This window comes from Nuphar pumila, chromosome 1, assembly GCF_984573655.1.
Source record: "Nuphar pumila chromosome 1, dmNupPumi1.hap1.1, whole genome shotgun sequence".
NCBI lineage: Eukaryota > Viridiplantae > Streptophyta > Magnoliopsida > Nymphaeales > Nymphaeaceae > Nuphar > Nuphar pumila.
The window spans coordinates 15,566,225-15,586,218 of NC_143249.1; the positions used below are offsets into that span (position 1 = coordinate 15,566,225).

The window sequence follows — 19,994 nt, forward strand, 5'->3', positions numbered from 1 at the left end:
TATGTAACCAAAGCACACGAAAGTCTTATGACCCATCAACCAGTGTGAACAGACTTTATGTTTCGATATTACTAGCCTGCGGGTATGCGCAAACAAAAACGTAGAAACAATTGAGACTAGTTCGGGTGTTTGTTATTGTATGTATTTTCAATAACCCGAATAGCTAGTTGAGTCCGCTTCTAAAGGGACAACTTTCAGCCGATAGAGAATTCCCCAAAGGCAGGTAAGCAGTGCCACGTATGCATCCAACTTTTGCAGAAGTCAATGGGATCTACCACCTAGGATAATGTTTGGTAGTCTCTTTTCCTAACTCCAATGACTAGGGAGGCCAGATCTTTGCCCGTGGGGTGGTTGTTAACAACCTGTCCATTGGAGTTTTGTACCGCTCTATCCTCTCCCTTGACAGACAACAAGAAGCGAATGAGTGTGTTAGGGGTTGCTTAACTAACGACTCATTCTAATGCTGTGGTCTTTAAACCACTCGAGCATCTTGCCTGTAAAGGCGAATAGTCACAATTTTATGTGATTACAGCATTGTGCATTTAGCACTATTCGAGGTTGCACGACCGTCTCATCCGATCATCGCAGTACTAGCATGTAGTGCACGACTACAAGTACTCTAGGATGAAAGGGGTATAGCTACTCAATAGGAGCCTCAATAAAAGTGTTTCACAAAAATGTAATGTTTCTGAAGCTCTGCTTTTGACATTCTCTATCTTTCGAAACAACCAACAACATGTGCCAACATTCAGCATACGATTTTCTAGAATCTCACCCGCTATCGTGGTAGCTACATGACTCGCATGACTCGATACCAGCCTCGATAGACGGGATACAGGTTTCTCAACAGAATCCCCGCCAAGAACTTCACTCAAGTCAACTTTGCAGGACTGCTCGCTCGAAAAGCCAGGATCCCTCTCCTTAGACGAGGATGTATCGCTAAGCTCTCGACTCAACTCTTGTCACAAGAGGGAGAGCGGTAAATGCCTCTTGCATCCTCCACGAGGATGCCTTATTGAACATGCAATGAGCGAAGACTTGAGCGTCATCTGCAGTGACAAGGCATTAACGAAACATTTACAAAAGCAGGAGCCTGGGCGCAAAGCGCGACGGCAAAGTAAAGACTGAAAGCAGGAGTGCAAACGCAAAGCTTGGGCGCAAAGCGCGACGACAAAGTAAAGGCCGAAACAGGAATGTGTGAGCAAGCATAGGCGCAAAGCGCGACGACAAAGGAAAGACATGACTGAAAGTAAAGGACAAGGATCGTGAAAACGCATCCTTGAGTTAAATACATACTCGTATAAATATATATATATATATATATATGCATATATATTTATTTAATTATCCTTTTTAGTTAATTGAACTCAATTCAATTGTCCAAGTCCTCCGTGCAATCTTCCCCTACCTTGGGGAGTTGCAAGATTGCTGGCGTCTGCGGGTGTAAGCGATGGACGGCTCGGGTCGCGGGACGCGAGCAATATCCGTCGTACGAGCTGCAAAAACGACGATCTTAGCAAGCTAATGCCAAAAATAGAAGGTCAGGGGCACTGCCGCTGTCCTGACGTGAATGAAGCAAAGGCAGGGGCATCGGGCCCTTGCGCACCTGCTATAAGCACAAGAAGCAAGGGCAGGGGTTACGAGCCCCTGCTGACCTGCTGTCAGCAAACTACGAGGAGGCAGGGGGTTGCACCCCTGCCCTCAGAAAACGAGGGCAGGTAGGGCTGCGCCCCTGCCTGACAAAGTAGAAGAGAGGCAGGGGCAAAGCCCCTGCCTGTCAACAACAAAGGGGAGGCAGGGGGCTTTGCCCCTGCCTGAGAAACATGCAAAGAGGCAGGGGCTTGGCCCTTGCCTGATGAATGCGCCAACAGGTAGGGGGCGAAGCCCCTGCCTGACACTAGAGAAGAGGGAGGCAGGGGGCCTTGCCCCTGCCTGTCGAAAAACAGCGGAGGCAGGGGCGATGCCCCTGCCTAAAGAGAGAAAAGGGCACAGGGAGGGGGCTCGACCCCTCCCATGAACAACGAGGGTGCAGGGAGAGAGAGACATAAAGAAAATGAGAAGAAGGACAAGGGGAGCGTACCTCGAGGTCATCGGAGGGAAGGTAGCCGACGTGCGTTGGCAGACGAGCGAGAGGGGGAGCGACGATCGTTGCCAGGTGGAAGGTGGTGGTCGAAGCGTGGGGGAGTGGCTCGCCGGTTGTCCCTCCTCCTGCGTGTTTTATCTTTAAAACACGCAGGCAGTAAGCTGTGAGGTGGTGCCCGACCGCCTGTCTCCTTTTGGATTCAGGTCAGGTCCAAATCTGGATTCGACCCGGGTCCAACAAATTTTTTCCAAGGGTTTTACAGATAGAGTGGTTCCACTTTTTGATTTATTTATATTCATTTGCATATGTTATCAGAATTTATGCTTTTAATTAATAAAATTGGTTTGGATGATGGTAGTGTAAGATCCCTTGTGGTTGTTGATTGGTTATGACTGTAAAAGCCTCGGTCTCTGGTAATGTTTTAACAAATGCTTAAAAAAAGTTTCACTTTTTGACGAGTATGAGTTAGGGTCGTTATAATATCAGAACGAGTAATAGAAAGGTAGGTTAGGGCACAATCATTTGGCGATATGTAGTTGGATCTTTTGGAGGTTCATCATCATCTTCCTGTAATGAAATAAGAACAAAAGCAAACATGTGTCTCTTATGGGCTTACAAGAACACAACCAACCCACAAAGAACACCAATTAATCAATTCAGACCATCCGCACAAGGATCAAGAGAATAAAATAGATGCTTTTGTATGACACAAATGCGCATTGAAAATGTACAAGGGCATAAAGCCCTATTTATAACAAGTGAGAGAGATAGTTGTTGGGCTGCTTCTAATGGTCACATTTGTGACCAATGAGAGTAGTTCCAACATCTAGTTGGAGCTGTCCCAATCGATTACATCAAAAAGAAAAAATATAAAAAAATAAAAATTATATAGTAAGCCCCTAATGGGTTGACTTCTATTACAAGTTAAAATGACCAAAATATCGCTAATGGGTATTTCGGTTTACATACATATGAACATACATATAGATATATCTATATATCTATATATACATATAAATATATATATTAGAAGTACATCTTAACACCCCTCTCAAACTCACGGCATAACAACCGAGAGTTTGCTAAGTAGAAAGTGAAATCTAGGTGATGAGAGCACTTTAGTGAAGAAATCCGCCAGTTGTTATTCAGATGAAACATAAGGCAACACGATGGTCTTCTTCAGAAATTCCTCACGAACGTAGTGACAATCCATTTCAATATGTTTGGTCATTTTATGGAATTCATGATTGCTTGAAATGTATATTGCGCTCTTGTTGTCACAACATAATCTCCAGGGTTGTGCAATGTGAACTCCCAAATCTTCTAGCAATTGTCTCAACCATACTAATTCAAACGTAGTTGTCGTCATGGGATGATACTCTGCTTCAGTGGAAGAGAGGGACACCTGCTGCTTTTTGCATCTCCATGAAATTAGAGAATCACCTACAAAAACACATGAACCAGTGGTTGAGCATCTATCATTAACATCCCCTCTCCAATCAAAATCAGAATGTGCAATAACTTCTAACGGGAAAGAGCATGAAAAAACAACCCATAATTAATAGAATTTCTAATATATATAATAATTCCCATTACAACACTCATATGTACTGTAGTGGGAGCATGTTGAAATTGACTAACAGAATGAATATTATGAAAATATCAGGACGAGTAATAGAGAGATGAGACAAGGCTCTAATCATTTGTTTATATGGAGTTTGATCCTTCAGAGATTCTCCATCACGTTTCTTCATCTTTGCATTGATGACCTCTAGAGTATCAACTTGTTTTTCATTTGAGAGTCTTGATCGTTCGATGATCTCTGCTGCATACTTAGTCTACGATAACAAATAACCATGAGGTGAGTAAGCCACTTATTTTCTATTTTTCATCTTAGTAAGTATAAGTTCAGGCTTTATTTCGGTGCCATAAACCAAACCCATAGACCTTTTTCTCATATTTTATGTTTTACTATAGATGCCCACTTCACATAGTTAGTATCATTGAGCCTCACGAGAATGGAGACAATCACTTATCTTTCATACTCCATTTTTATAATAATGAGAGAGAGAGATAAAAAAATAAATGTAACAAGAATTTTGATGAAGAGAACTTTGATGGTGCGCTTTTCAATGCAATGATCCCATGAACCAATACTCCACAAATCTCGTGATCCTCTTTTTGACCTTTCCGAATGAATCACAACCCAAAAGCAGCAAAGCTCTGATACCATGTAATGAAATAAGAACAAAAGCAAACAAGTGTCTCTTATGGGCTTACAAGAATACAACCAACCCATAAAGAACACCAATTGATCAATCCACACCATTTACATAAGGGAATAGAATAAAATAAATGCTTTTGTATTACACAAATGCATAAGAAAACATTGAAAACTGTCACAAGGATTCAGCCAACAGGGTGCCGCACCCACGTCGACACGATGCGACTCGGGTGCGGGTCTGGTCAAGCCGATATATATACCCTCCCACACCCCTACACCTAAGTTTTTTTAAAGTGCCGCATCGCCGCACCTGCACCCGCACCTATGTGACAGAGATTGAAAATATATAAGAGCTTAAGGCCCTATTTATAACAAGTGAGAGAGATAGGGAGCAGCCCAACTAGCTGTTCCAATCGGTTATATCAAAAAGACAAAATACAAAAAATAAAAAATAAAAAATATATAGTCAGCCCCTAATGGGTTGACTTCTATTACAAGGTAAAATGATTGAAATACCCCTAATGGGTATTTCGGTTTATATATATATATATATATATATATATATATATTAGAAGCACATCTTAACACTTCATTTTTGCATTGATGACCTCTAGTGTGTCGACTTTCTTTTCATCAGTAAGACCTAACCTTTCAGTTATCTCTGTTGCATACTTAGTACTTAATCTGAGATAAAAAATACCCATGAGGTGATAAGCAACTTCAATTCCTCAGAAAATATCTAAGAAAACCAAGATCTACAATATCAAAGTTGTTTTTGAGAATATCTTTGATATGACTAACTCCCTGTTTATCAACTCATGTGATAATCATATCATCCACATAGAGGAGTAAAATAATTATACTTGCATCAAAAGACTTATCAAACAATGCAATATCAATGAAATAAGATCTAAATCTGAGTTGAACCATCACATTGCTAAAACGATCATACCAAGTCTTAGGAGCTTGCTTTAGACCTTACAAAGTCTTTTGCAGATGAAGAACTTTCCCATATGCCAAACCTAACCCAGGAGGAGCTTCCATATAAACTTCTTAATTTAGGGTTATATTAATAAAAATATTTTTAACATTCATTTGAAAGATGAGCCATTTTCGAACAGATGCTGTATGATTAGAGTTCAAACCGTGGTCATCATAGCTACTGGGGCAAAGTTTTCCTCAGTCTATTTCATATTCTTGACTAAACCCTTTAGCTAGTAGCCTAACTTTGTATCTTTCTAGTGTTCCATCTCTTTTGGTTTTGATTTTGTACACCCATCTACACCCTATGGTTTTCTTTCCTATAAGTAAGGATGGAATATCTCGGGTTTTAGCCTTTTCTAAAGCTTCTAATTCATTATTCATGGCTTCAATCTATTCATGATGATTTCTGGCTTCACTATTGGAGGATGGTTCGCCATAGGAGTGAATGACCATAAGACAAGCTCTATAGTTGGGTTTGAATTACTCGTAGGATATGAACCTACTAGGTGCTTGAGATATTATCGTAAATCTTCTAACACTAGATTGATCTATGCCTTAGTTTTGGGAATACCTCTCTAATGCGCATGGTGGATGGTGTTGAGTACCACGTGAATACATTTGTATTTCATTGTGAGGTTCAACAATAGGAATATCACTTTCATGAGCATTACGAGTGTCATCATTGTCACTCTCATGCATATCATGAATATCATCATTTTCATTTGCATAATTATCAATAATATCATGCTCAACAACATTATGGTGCACTAAATCGAACAAAAATGAGTACTCAATTTTTCCCAAACCATTTTCCCTTTTAAGAAAACTTACATTTCTTGAAACATAAAGTTTGTCATTTTCAATATCATAACACCTAAATCCTTTTTGGTTTTTGGCATAGCCTAAGAAAACACAAGGAATGACTTTGGTAGAAAGCTTATCATTTTTGTTAGAAAGGACAAAACATTTACAACCAAAGTTTCTCAATCTTTTATAATCAGGAGAGATTTTAAATAATTTTCAATAAGAGAAATATTTTCAAGAGTTGTAGCAAGTATTCTATTAATTAAATAGACCGCCGTAAGAGCGGCTTCGGCTCAAAACCTTTTAGGAACATTCTTAGATATTAGAAGAGTCCAAGTGGTTTCAATAATGTGCCGATGCTTTCTTTTGGCTAACCCATTTTGTTGTGGGGTGTAGGGGCAAGATCTTTGATGAATAATCCCTTGTTGATCATGGTAGTTTTTAAAATCATTTGATAGAAATTCTCCTCTGGAATTAGATCTAAATATTTTAATGAAGGCTTTAAATTGATTTTTTACATATCTATGAAAAATTTGAAAACAATCAAATACTTTGGATTTGCGTTTAAGAAAATAAATTCATGTGTGCCTACTATAATCATCAACAAATATAACATAATAAGAAACTCTTTCTTTATACATAATTGGTGTCGTCCCCATACATCCACATGTATTAACTCAAATGGTTCTTTAGATATAAAATGGCTAGGTCCAAAAGGTAAAGATTTTATTTTTTTGAGAATACAATCTTTACAAATCAAATTCCTTTCATTATAATTTTCAAGAAAATGAAATAAATACATTTTCGACATATTTGATGTCCTAATCTCCTATGCCAATTTTTAATATCTTTCTTTTCAACAAAATTACAAAAATCTTGATTGAATAGTTCTAAATTGTCCATGTAGTAGAGATTTTGTACCAAACAATCATTAGATGAAAATGTGACCTTACATCCATGGTCAGTAATTTGAGAAATGGATAGAAGATTTAAATTTAGTTTATGAACTACTCTAATGTTTGGGACATAAAAAGTTTGGTTAATTTTAGAAGAATTTTTCAAAGTTCTAAAGCTTTTGATTTTCAAAGATATTCCATCGGCGGTTGAAACATAAGAATCGTTGGGGTTAATGTGACATTTGGTAGTATAAACTCATTGGGAGTCGTATGGAAAGAAGCATCGGAATCAAGAATCCAGGAATTCTGACCGGGGGTTCATGCATGTTGAGGCGACCACACCGGAAAGAGAAGAACCTTGAACCTTGAATAGTGATTGAAGAACCTCCATGAGTTGAGCAAGGGACACATTTTTGGAGCCTTCATCTACAACACCCTTCTTGCTAGATGGTCCCATAGAGGCCACTTTCTTTTCATCTCTTCGATCTTTTCTTCTCATCTTTAGGCAATAAGGCTTGATATGACCCGACTCATTGCAAAAGGGGCATATTATCTTACCACTTTTCTTGTATTCATAGTCATTTGGGCTTCTTCCATAGTCATTTGAGCTTTTTACAAAGTGAGGAGGCTTGTAAGTTCTTGTGTGATTTTCGGGTCTTGACATAGCAAGCACCGATTCCTCATCTTTGCTAGAGAAGAGTTTTTTAAATCTATTATTCCATAGTTAGTTCTTCTAGAGTTTCAACTATGGAAGGAACAACTCCTCTATAAAAAATGGTCAATTTAGTCCATTCAAATTCGGGTCTAAGCCCATTTACAAAATGCTAAAAATGTTCCATCTTGATTTGTTTTTCATGGAACTCTTCTAAGAGAGTTAATTCATCCCAAATGAGAGAAAGAGCATTGTAATATTCTCTTATGCTCATGTCTCCTTGGGTCATAGTCCTCAATTTTTTTAAAGGTTACATACATGTGCTACATCCGAGGCACTTTCAAGCATCACTAGCAAACTTAAATTTTGCGGCAATGACTTTGTTCATTTCTTCTCCTTAAAGCACTAATTTTTTGCCGTTTTCATTCTTGATGAGCACGAATTTTGGTTCTTTCTCGGATCCGTTTATCAAGCCCTATAAACTTTTTTCTCAAATTTTATGCTTTACTATGGATGCCCACATCACATTAGTGTGTGTCATTGAACCTCGACAATCACTTCTCATTCATCCTCCATAGATACAAGAAGAAAAAGAGAGAAAGATAGAGTGGAAAAAGAAGAGGATGAAAGCAAAGTTCTTTTGAACACCACGAGTCCATGATCACACGATCCATGATCTTACGTCGACACGAACAAGCTTCACCAAGACCAAAATTGTGATGGCTTTGATAACATGTAATGAAATCAAGAAGCCTCTCCACACCTCATACAAGAGGCACAAAGAAAATCCTCAAAGAGGTATAAAACACAAAAGCCACTTAACGGCTAATAAAAAACACTCAAACATAAAAAAAAATATTCTTTATTGATGAACAAATGCACACAAAATGCATAGGATACAAGGAACTCAAGGTCCCATATTTATACACAAAAGAGAGAGTGAGGAGCTCCCAATATAGCTGTTGAGGGCTCCCCAACAGCTAGAAATCTAGCCGTTGGCTATATTGTGGTTATATTGTCAAGGGCAATAATGCCCTTGACAATATAACAAAGGTCAAAAATAAATAAATAAATAAAAACAAGATAAAAGTTCAGCCCCTAATGGGCGGTTCCTATTACAAGGGTCAAAAGACCAAAATGCCCCTGGAGGGTAAAAATATATTAGTCACAAAAATATACCTATATATATAGTTATTTATATAAGGAGCACCCATATTCTAACATATATAAGTGGCGTATATTCTGTATGAGGATACTACTACTTTTTGCTTAAAACTTAAATGGGCTTATTGAGATTTGAATTTTCCTATCTCAAGCTCAACACAGACTTATGTAACTAAACTCGCTCAAAGTGCTCAAGCTTGGCATATTTATTAAATGATAAGACAAATCTGGGTTATTGACAGGAGCATTGCTAACCTCCAGCTTCCGTTCTATTGCTCTCTACTTTTATTCTATCATACATCATTTTTTACCTCTGTTTATGTATATGATGTTTATAAAGAGAAAAATACTGTGTCAAATTTGCAATGCTCATCTTTTTGCTAATTCCTTTGTGAAGGACATTTTGCTCTGATTGTTGTTTCTAATTTAACATCTTTGCTAAGGCTTTTGGGCAATTTGTATTTACATAAGCTGCCATTGTGTATTCTAGGGACAGGGAAGACATCTTGTGCTCGGGTAATTGCTAATCAAGCGGTGCGTTCTTTATAAGTTTATAATTCATATTTAATTATTATTTCTTCTTGTTATGTTTAATATTCAATATTTTCTTTTCAATGTATAGAGCTTTGGATTCCTTTGGGTTTTCATTTACTGTGAAATGTCTCTTCTAGGGTGTTTGAGCATACTGAATAACCATATTGTCTGGGATTTGCTTGCTTTTTAATGTAGGGTTTTCATCTGATGCGAGATGCTTCTCTTATAGAGTTGAGTGGTTGGGCATACTGCATAATCCTCAGTTGTATAAATTAGCCATGTACCTTGGCTGTTTTTGTTTGGACAATGCTTTGGTCATTATCAGGTCTTCAATTGTTTTGTGTATCAATTATTGTTTGACAATACTGCTTGCTTGAAACATTGACTTATTTCGTGGAATGCCATGAAATAATTAGCAAAAACTAGATAAGTTACATCATCCGTGTATTGTGATAGTGATTGGTGCCTGCTTCTGGACTTTTTTGGTGGTCAGTGTTGGATCCAGTGCATTGTACCTATTCTGAAGCAATTCACTGATTTAGCACACAAATCTAACTCGTCCTTTTCAGTTTGTTTCAATTTCGAACTGAAGCATTCTAAAATATGAAATTTTGTTTTCCAATGCCAGAGTGTCCCTTTATTATATGTTCCTCTTGAGGCAGTGATGTCAAAATACTATGGTGAAAGCGAGCGTTTGTTGGGAACTGTGTTCACTCTTGCTAATGAGCTCTCTGCTGGTGCTATCATTTTCTTGGATGAGGTAATGTTTGCTACTTCAACATTCTCTTGAATGGGCTTTATAGTTTTAATTTTGTATTTTATATTTCCAGGTTGATTCTTTTGCTGCAACTCGTGATAGTGAAATGCATGAGGCTACTCGAAGGATTTTATCAGTGTTACTGCGACAGGTATTCAAGCATAGTATTAAACTGTTTCATTTCCCTTTAAAACTCATTTTCTCCTAGCAATGCCATTGTATTTGTTGCGGAAGAAATGAAGGCACCGAACCCTAGGTAGAAAGAGATAGAGGGGAAGAGAGAGAGAGAGAGAGAGAGAGAGAGAGAGAGAGAGAGAGAGAGAGAGAGAGAGAGAGAGAGAGAGAGAGAGAGAGAGACGGCTGCACATAATAGAACTAATTCAATTAGGGCTAATCTCTATATTAAATAGAGATAGTCCAAGGAACAAAATTACACCCAGGTCCCTCATTAAAGAATATCTTTCAAATAACCTCTAGTTTAGAAAAACTTATTTACTAAAAAACATTTTACTAAAAACATCTTAGTCTCAACACTCCCCCTCAAGCTGGAGCATAGATATCAATCATGCTCAGCTTGTCACAACACTTTGAGAAATTTGGTCTCGCCAGGGCTTTGGTAAAAACATCAGCTACTTGATCTTTGGAAGATACATGATCGGTGCAGATATACCCAGCCTGAACCAAGTCGTGAACATAGTGACAGTCAACTTCAATATGTTTAGTCCTTTCATGAAACACTGGATTGTTGGCAATATATGTAGCAGCCCTATTGTCACACATCATCAATATAGGTAGGGATACTTTCTCCTGAAGCTCGGTCAAGACTGACTTTACCCACATAATCTCAGCTGCAGTCTGGGCCATTGCTCGGTATTCAGATTCAGCACTCGACCTGGCTACAACAGTTTGTTTTTTACTCCTCCAGGTAACAAGATTTCCTCCCACAAACACACAAAATCCAGATGTTGACTTCCTATCTTCAACAGATCCTGCATAATCCGCGTCAGTGTAAGCAACAACGTCCAAAGATGGATTTCGTTTAAACAACAGACCTTTACCAGGAGATGCCTTTAAGTACCGAATAACCATCATAGCTGCATCCCAGTGAACTTTTGCAGGTTTGTCCATAAACTGACTGATTTTACTCACAGCTAATGAAATGTCAGGTCTAGTAACAGTCACATATAGTAACTTACCCACCAAGGATCTAAAGCTGGCACTGTCTACATACTCAGACTTCTCATCGAACATGTGAGTTTTGGGATCCATTGAAATATTAGCTGGCTTGGCTCCTAGCATTCCAGTCTCTTTTAATAAGTCCAACACATACTTTCTTTGAGACAACACTAAGCCCTCTTTGTTTCTTGCAACTTCGATACCCAGAAAATATCGAAGGTGACCAAGATCTTTAGTAACAAAGTGTTTCTGAAGATGATCTTTTGTGGCAGAAATATCTTGGGCACTGCTCCCTGTTAATATGATGTCATCGACATATACCACCATAACAACAATTCCAGCATTGGTTTTCTTGATAAACAATGAGTGATCTGAAGCTGACCTGACAAATCCAAAATTCGACATTACCTCAAATAATTTGTGAAACCATGCCCGAGGGCTCTGCTTCAGGCCATAAATAGCCTTCTTCAACTTGCACACCTTCTTACACTCCCCCTGAACCTCGAAGCCTGGGGGTTGTTGCATGTAGACAGTTTCATGCAAATCCCCATACAAGAAGGCATTCTTGACATCCAACTGAAACAAGGGCCATCCATGGTGCACAGCAACAGAAAGAACAAGACGAATCGTGCCAAGTCGATCAACTGGGGAGAAAGTTTCAAAAAAGTCAACACCATAAGTCTGAGTATACCCTTTTGCAACCAACCGTGCTTTGTACCGTTCAATTGACCCATCCAAGTTATATTTAATGGTATATACCCATTTGCAGCCAACAATATCTGCATCAGTTGGAGGATCCACCAAATCCCAAGTGCCCCTGGAACATAGGGCATCCATCTCATCCTTCATAGCCTGCATCCATTTGGGGTCGAATAGAGCCTGACTGTGATGAAGCGGAACAGAGGAGGCAGACAAAGCCGAGATAAACTTCTTCATAGAAGCCCCAAGATTAACTTCAGAAACAAACTGAGAAATGGGATGAAGGGTGCACTGTCTTTTCCCTTTTCGCAGAGCAATAGGAAGATCCTCATCAGTAGCAGAAACTTCAGTATGCTCAGTGATACTGGCCTCAGGAGAAGAAGATAATGGGGGCATGGAGGTAGGTGGTAACCTGTGAGTATACACTATAGGTGGGTTTCTGTATCGAGACTCCCCAGAGGATGGAGCCACAGGCTTTGGAGTGAACGACTCTAAAGGAAAAGGGGGAATTGGCAGAGGAAAAACATCACCCTGACTCTCTTGTAACCTTGGAGTAGTACTCGAAAAATAAGGAATAGACTCAAAGAAGGTAACGTCCGCACTGACATACTCTTTATGAGATATAGGGTCATAGCAACGATATCCTTTTTGGTTTTTAGGATACCCAAGGAAAACACATTTAATAGACTGCGCAACAAGTTTATCTCGATCAGGACCCAGCTTATGCACAAAACACACACATCCAAAAACTTTAGGGGGGATAGGAAAGAGAGGAGCCTCTGGATGGAGAATTTGAATTGGGATCTGGTCTTCTACAGAACTGGACGACATGCGATTTATAAGAAACTCGGCTGTCAAAACCGCATCGCCCCAGTATGTAGCAGGCATATTGGATTGAATCATAAGACACCGAGCAACATTAAGGATTTGTCTATGTTTCCTCTCAGCCACCCCATTTTGCTGGGAGGTATGGGGACATGTAAATTGAGGTTGAATCCCATTACCAGAGTAGAATTGAAGTAAGTCTTTGGATTTGAACTCAAGAGCATTATCGGTGCGAATAATTTTAACACATATGTCAAATTGAGTTTTTATCTCTGCAATTAAAGATTTAAGAATGACAGGACCTTGAGACCGATCTTTTAACATGAACACCCACGATAGTCTCGAGAAGTCATCAACAATAACTAGATAATAACGACATTGAGACCTATTCGGAATCCTACTCGGACCCCACACATCTACATGAAGAAGATTAAACAATCCTTGACTTGATGGACTCTGACTGGAGGGAAAAGAGCTTCGACAATGTTTTCCCAATTGACATGTTTCACACTGAAAAGAAACTGAGGGAGGTATATGAGGAATGACACGACGAAGTTTTGTCACGGGAAGGTGACCCAAACGATGATGCCACAATAGAGGACTTGAGGATGATGTAACAGCAGAGTGGGCCGAAACCTCTGATTGGTGAAGGTAATACAGACCACCTTCCTCATAGCCACCACCAATCCTTCTCCCCGTCAGCAAGTCCTGAAAGGTGCATCCCATAGGATCAAAAATCACTCTACAATTCAACTCTTTTGTCATTCGACTGACTGGTAATAAATTCTGTGGAAACGAAGGAGCATGAAGAACATGTGACAATTGAAGAGTAGGGGTAATAGACATGTTTCCCTGCCCTACAATTGGGGAAGAGCTGCCATCAGCAAGACGTACCCCTTTCTGACCTGTCACAGGTTTTAAACTCAAAAAATTGCTCGAGTTTCCGCACAAGTGACCAGAGGCTCCAGAATCAATGACCCACCTACCACCTTGAGTAGATAGGCCATCACCTGCCGAGCACACAACCTCCGCAACAGAAGACTTTGAATTGGATGATAGTAAAGCAAGGAGCTCGTCATATTCAGCCCTGCTAAGAGTTACACAATCATTGGAGGAATCTGCATCTGATTTAATCACTTGTGCCATAATATAAACTAATGGGCTTGATTCACAAAATGCAAGAGCAACCATACGCGCATACCCACAATCAACAACAAGCCTGACTGTATCAAGTTTTGACTTCACCAATGAAATCTGAGAAACACGACCTTCGACTGTTCAGATCCAAACTCCAAATATAATTTTAAAGACACTTGACCAAAACCTTTCACCTCAACCAAGGATGACTATAGGCTGTAAATCAAGATCACACATCCAACACGACTTAGAGTGTGTTATCATCACACATTCGCCACTACGACAACCAGTAGCAGCACCCAACACACGACTTAGAGTGTGATACCACAGTGCCCAACACAGAATCCCACTTCAAAAGACACGGTTCCCACAAACAGAATATTTTTCAGTACATCAGGGAATCACGCCTCATGACAGAAAAAATCAATTTCACGACTTCTGCACAACACTTGTACTTATCAACATAGATAAAGATATTCACGATAGCTGCGTATTTATCAACAAGCCAAAAGGAATTCACGACGGCAACTGCAGGGAGTCAAGCCTGCAATTTATGCTACAGTAGTGGACAACAGCCCACACACATGAATATTGAACAGCTGCACACACATATGAGTTAATCACGCATCAACCAGAACCTACGACCAGCATCTATCCTCCACACAGACTCCCTTAACAACAACACAACTGATAATTTTCATCACAGTAGATAAAACCAACTTGCTGTTTCTTGGGATCACGACAAAAAAAATAAAGATAGATGCTGTAGTCACGCTAGCAGTGCAATCACGACAGTACAACAACAACAACTACGCCTTCATCCCAAAACAATTGGGGTCAGCGATATGAACCAAAAAAGAAATTCATTTTGGGTCTTCCACATGAATCCTTTTCCTCCAATCATTTCTATCCAACGCCATGTCCTCGGTGAGGTTCAAAGCATTCATATCCTTTCCTATCATCTCCATCCAAGTCTTCCTAGGCCTACCCCGACCTCTTTTAACTAATATATTTTCCCATTTCTCCAACCTTCTAACTGGAGCATCATTAGGCCTTCGCCGAATATGTCCAAACCACCGTAAACGATTCTCTCGCATCTTATTTTCAATGGGTGCAACACCTACCTTCTTACGTATCTCTTCGTTCCGAATCTTATCTTTTATTGTATTTCCACACATCCATCTAAGCATCCGCATCTCAGCTACACTCATTTTTTGAATATGATGTCTCTTGGCAGCCCAACATTCCGTACCATATAGTAAAGCGGGTCTAATAGTCGTCCTATAAAACTTTCCCTTCAACCGCAATGGCATTCTACGATCGCACAGCACTCCAGTAGCACTTTTCCATTTCATCCACCCAACCTTTATCCTATGATTTACATCTCCATCAATTTCTCCATACTGTAAATCACGACAGTAAATAGATTAAAAAAAAACTTGAAGAATCACAGCAATCACGACAACCCTGCTGTAAATCACGACTGCTAACAAACAGAAAGTTCATTTCTTCAAAGGACAACCAACCATACGAAGGTAATCAAATGTCGATGAGGCACGATAGCCATACGAAGGTAAACAATGTTATCAGCTGCTAAATCCAAAAAAAAACCAGCAGATCTCGATCAAGAGAAGGGGGTTACTGCTGCCAGACCTGAAGATCACTCCCACGTTGGTCATTAGATCTGATAACAGATCTGGGCCAGATCTGTCATCAGATCTGAAAAAATAAATCCACACCTGGTTCGAGATCGTTGCAGCAGATCACGCTCCTGATGTAGGTCACGCTCCTGGAGTAGATCACGCTCCTAGGATCGTAGGCTTTGATACCATGTTGCGGAAGAAATGAAGGCACCGGACCCTAGGTAGAAAGAGATAGAGGGGAAGAGAGAGAGAGACGAGAGAGAGAGAAAGAGAGAGAGAGAGAGAGAGAGAGAGAGAGAGACGGCTGCACATAACAGAACTACTTATTCAATTAGGGCTATCTCTATATTAAATAGAGATAGTCCGAGGAACAAAATTACACCCAGGCCCCTCATTAAAGAATATCTTTCAAATAACCTCTAGTTTAGAAAAACTTATTTACTAGAAAACATTTTACTAAAAACATCTTAGTCTCAACAGTATTATGGTTCTCAAATCCTCAACAGTAGAAGGCTGTATGATTAAAATGTTTTTGTTAAGTTTAAATTCAGCATTTTCCTATAATCAATATTGAAGGTATCATTGGTTCTCTAACATTTCAATCATTTCTCTTTCAATTAATTGATTATATATGCTCCGAGATTAAGGTGGAGTATTTAATAGCACTTGATAACTTTGACTGACTTCCATCCAGAATTGACATTGGGAGATAATCCTTGTAAATGCAGATTGATGGATTTGAGCAGGAAAAGCGAGTAGTGGTAATTGCTGCAACAAATAGAAAGCAAGACCTTGACCCTGCTCTTATCAGGTGTATGAGTGGCTTCATATTTGTATCTGCCTCCTGAGAAAAAGTGTCATGGATTACCATTTTGATGTTTAAAAATCACTGTTTTATCTCTTCAATAGATGGTACCAAATCAGTTCTAAACCATGCGTTGATCTTTTTTTTCATTTCTTTTAGTCGCTTTGATTCAATCATCACTTTTGGCTTGCCTGATCACCAAGACCGCCAAAAGATAATAGCACAGTATGCAAAGCACTTGAGTAAGGACAAATTGGCCAAGTTTGCCTCCATATCAGAAGGGTAGGAGTGTTTTTGCTTTCTGTTTCCCTCTAGTTTCTTGCTGAAGATTTAAAATGTTGAGAGTTCACTTTGTTACAAGTGTTGAATAGTTTTGTAATTCTTCAGTCTGTTGATCTGCAATTCTGCATACTTCTCTATTTTTACCTGCTGACTTTTGCTATATATTAAGGGTGGTGATGTCTCTTGAGGAGTTATGATGGTTGGCTGGAAATGCACTTGTGTAATGAGCAATGGATGAACCTGTCCTTGATATACTTAAAGAACCATGGTTCAAAGAATAGTTTATATGTTCCCTCTTCCTTAAGCTGTTCCTGGAGTTACACAGGTCTTGGCAACAGTGACTTTTCCTATTGGATGTGGATGCCTTTCTTACTTGAAGCTCATCTAAAAGCTTCTGCACCTTGTCCTTTTGCCCCACTATGCTTACCTTCAAACTCTTCAAACTTCTTCTAATGAGATGATAAGCACTTTATGCATACTCAGTCCTCCCATGAAGATCATGATTCATTGATATTGCTCAAGCACTTCATTATAATGTTTTCTCAAAAGTTGCAGCCAGTACTTCTTTTACAAGTAATATAAATCACTATGAATCTTTTCTTCCCTTTCATGTGAGGTATATGCTGAGAAATGTAACTATGTAGTAACATCTTGGAGCAGTGAGGTTTAAAACTTAAGAAAACAAACCAAAATATATGGAATCCAAGTAACAGTGGAAAAGGCACACAAGTCATTTATGGTTTAAGACCGGAGACATTGCAATGTTCTTATAATTTATTTGTGTTTAGGATATAGTGTATAAAAAAGATTGGTGGGTATGAGGACATCTCTAATAGGATTAATGCTACACATTTCAAGTAGGGGTGGGTGTCAAGCTACTCATGAAACTGTTGTGACAGGCTTGGACAAAGTTCTGCCCTAAATTCAGTTGGAACCAGGCCAGATACCTTACCAGGTTGGACACAGGTGACCCACAGCTAAAACCATGCTGCTTGGGCCTGTTGAAAATAAGTTAAAACCTTGACTCAATACCCACATCCTCTCCTTTTTTGGCAAAGAATAGGGTTTGGATGGTGATGGCTTCTGGAGCCAATCACTATCTGTTTCTGAAGGGAAGAACTTGCATCAGTATGGCCATGACATTTGGTCAATGGTCCCCTACAGTATAGCAGATCTCTCTCTCTCTCATATCCCTACCTTTTGCTTTTAGTTTGTTTGAATCAAGCGACCTCTTTCTTAGGGGGTTAGGCAGAAAATGGTTTATCTATCTTTGCTTCATTCTGGCAACCTTTCCTTGTTTCTTTGGATTGAGGTAGCTAGAAAATGGCCTGGTTTGGTTCAACTTGTCCCACTGAGGGAGCCAATGGGTAGGTAATGTGCCTAGGCTTGTACCCAGAATTAATGAGACTTGTGCTGACGCCCAGTTTGACAGCTTACTTGGTCAGATGTGTATACCTATGTACAGAGGCGGAGCTCGGGGGGGGGGGGGGGGGCAGGACTGGGCTCTCCCGAAACAGTTAAATTTTTTTTAAAAGCCCAGTCCTAGCCCAGCCCTGACTGCAGCAAATAGTTTGATTTGTCCATATGAAATAGATTTTTATTAATAATTGTAGCCATTTTTTAATTTATCTCAAAAAAAAAAAAAAAATGGGGGCGCTGCCCCCGAACCCCCGACTATCACACCAATTTTTTTTTGCTACATCCCTGTTTGCCCCCCCTCCCTCACATGAATCCTAGCTACGCCACTGCCTATGTACGAGCTTTCTGCTTTCCTTTGGGTTTGGACCGTTTGATGACTCATAAAGAATTGCGTAATTAGAAACAAACTTAAACTTGATGCCATTTCTAGTTTCTGTCTTTGTTTCATTCAAAATAAACAGGTAAAAGAAAGAGTTCAGAATGTTGGAATGCCAGATTTCTTCTAGTTCTTCAAAAATGTTTGTTCAGATTCCAGAATGTGCAGTCTCTCTTTTTTGGAAAACAGTGAAAACATTTTATACACAATGAAGTTAATACTGAATGGTCAATTTGAAACCGATGCTAAGCCACTAACTTAGCCGGATAAAAAAAAAACATTGTAGAATGATATAGCTTGAATATTTAGTGATAATTATCTGTTTTGGCTCATTTTTTGGGTCCTTTTTCTGTCTAATCCTGTTATCAATGATATTAACATTTTGATCAGTGATTAGAAATTGCATTAAGTTCTATCCAAGGATCAAATCAAACAAAAAGTTTTCAGTTAACATGGTCACCATGTCTTGCAATATTATACGACTTATGAATTTCATCCTTGATGTGCCTGTGAAAGCCATCTAACTTAAATGATTCATGGTCTGTCTCCAGAATGTCCGGGCGAGATATTCGTGACGTTTGCCAACAAGCTGAGCGACACTGGGCATCGAAGGTTACAAATAGTTTACTTGGGCTTTGTGACTGAAATTTAATATGGTTCACCAACAGTATTCTTTTTGCAGATCATAAGAGGCCAGATTCCTGACGGTGTATCAGAAGGCGGTCTTCCGCCCATAGAGGAATATCTTGAGAGTGCAATGCACCGAAAGCAGACACTACTGCCCATTGCGGAAAAAACTGACCAAAAGCCAAATTCTCATTCTATAAAACAGCCGATGGCCTTTGCCAGCTGAGAAGAATATCATGTGGTTTACGGTTAGAGTGAGAAAACAGATTTTGTATGGGACCCCCCATAACGTTGCTTGACAAAGTGTCCAGTGCACTTGAATGAACCTTGTTTCTAATGGGCATGATCGCTCTCAGTCGTGCTCGATCAGACCTACTGGGAACCAGAGTCACCCTAGTAGTGTCATCTCAATCATATCATGCGTAAATTGACCAAATTACGGATGCTACTGTTCATCATGTCTGGTAGAAACGTAGTTGATGTTTGCAAACTGTTTACAGGTTGTATAACTTAATTTTTGTGTCGAATTCTTATACTTTTGCAATGAATATCAAAGGTTTGAAATCTTTGTACATTGCAGATGTAGCACAGTGTGCCATATCTTCAGGTTCTCTCAAACATTTTAATACCGCCTGTTAAAAACGTTACAAAACAGATCCCTATCTTTATTCTCTGATCCGACTTCTGCTGATCCCAGCTTCTGGAATGACTACTGGAACTGGAGACGTATTCCCTGATCCATGATTTTGGCGATGCTAATGTATATGAAGGTTTCTTGAAGGAGTTTGTGATCTGCCAGAAGCAGTGCAAAATATTTTTAAAATGTATTTGTTACTAAACGAGCTTATACGAGCTGAGCTGAACGCTTGCTATACCCAGCTTGTTACACTTGCTAAACATGTCGGTC

The 19,994-nt window shown here is 39.4% G+C and overlaps 1 protein-coding gene across 1 annotated transcript in view; it reads left to right on the plus strand.

The window, feature by feature from the left end:
• Positions 1 to 19,614, plus strand: part of LOC149848103 (uncharacterized) — a 45,986-nt gene extending 26,372 nt beyond the window's left edge. The window contains exons 8-14 of the mRNA XM_090010445.1: positions 9,298 to 9,341; positions 9,970 to 10,101; positions 10,172 to 10,249; positions 16,307 to 16,389; positions 16,543 to 16,665; positions 19,012 to 19,072; positions 19,143 to 19,614. Of these exons, the coding sequence (XP_089866571.1) occupies positions 9,298 to 9,341; positions 9,970 to 10,101; positions 10,172 to 10,249; positions 16,307 to 16,389; positions 16,543 to 16,665; positions 19,012 to 19,072; positions 19,143 to 19,313 (692 nt within the window). The 3' untranslated portion in view covers positions 19,314 to 19,614. The remainder of the gene's footprint in view (positions 1 to 9,297; positions 9,342 to 9,969; positions 10,102 to 10,171; positions 10,250 to 16,306; positions 16,390 to 16,542; positions 16,666 to 19,011; positions 19,073 to 19,142) is intronic.
• The last annotated feature ends 380 nt before the right edge of the window (positions 19,615 to 19,994 follow it).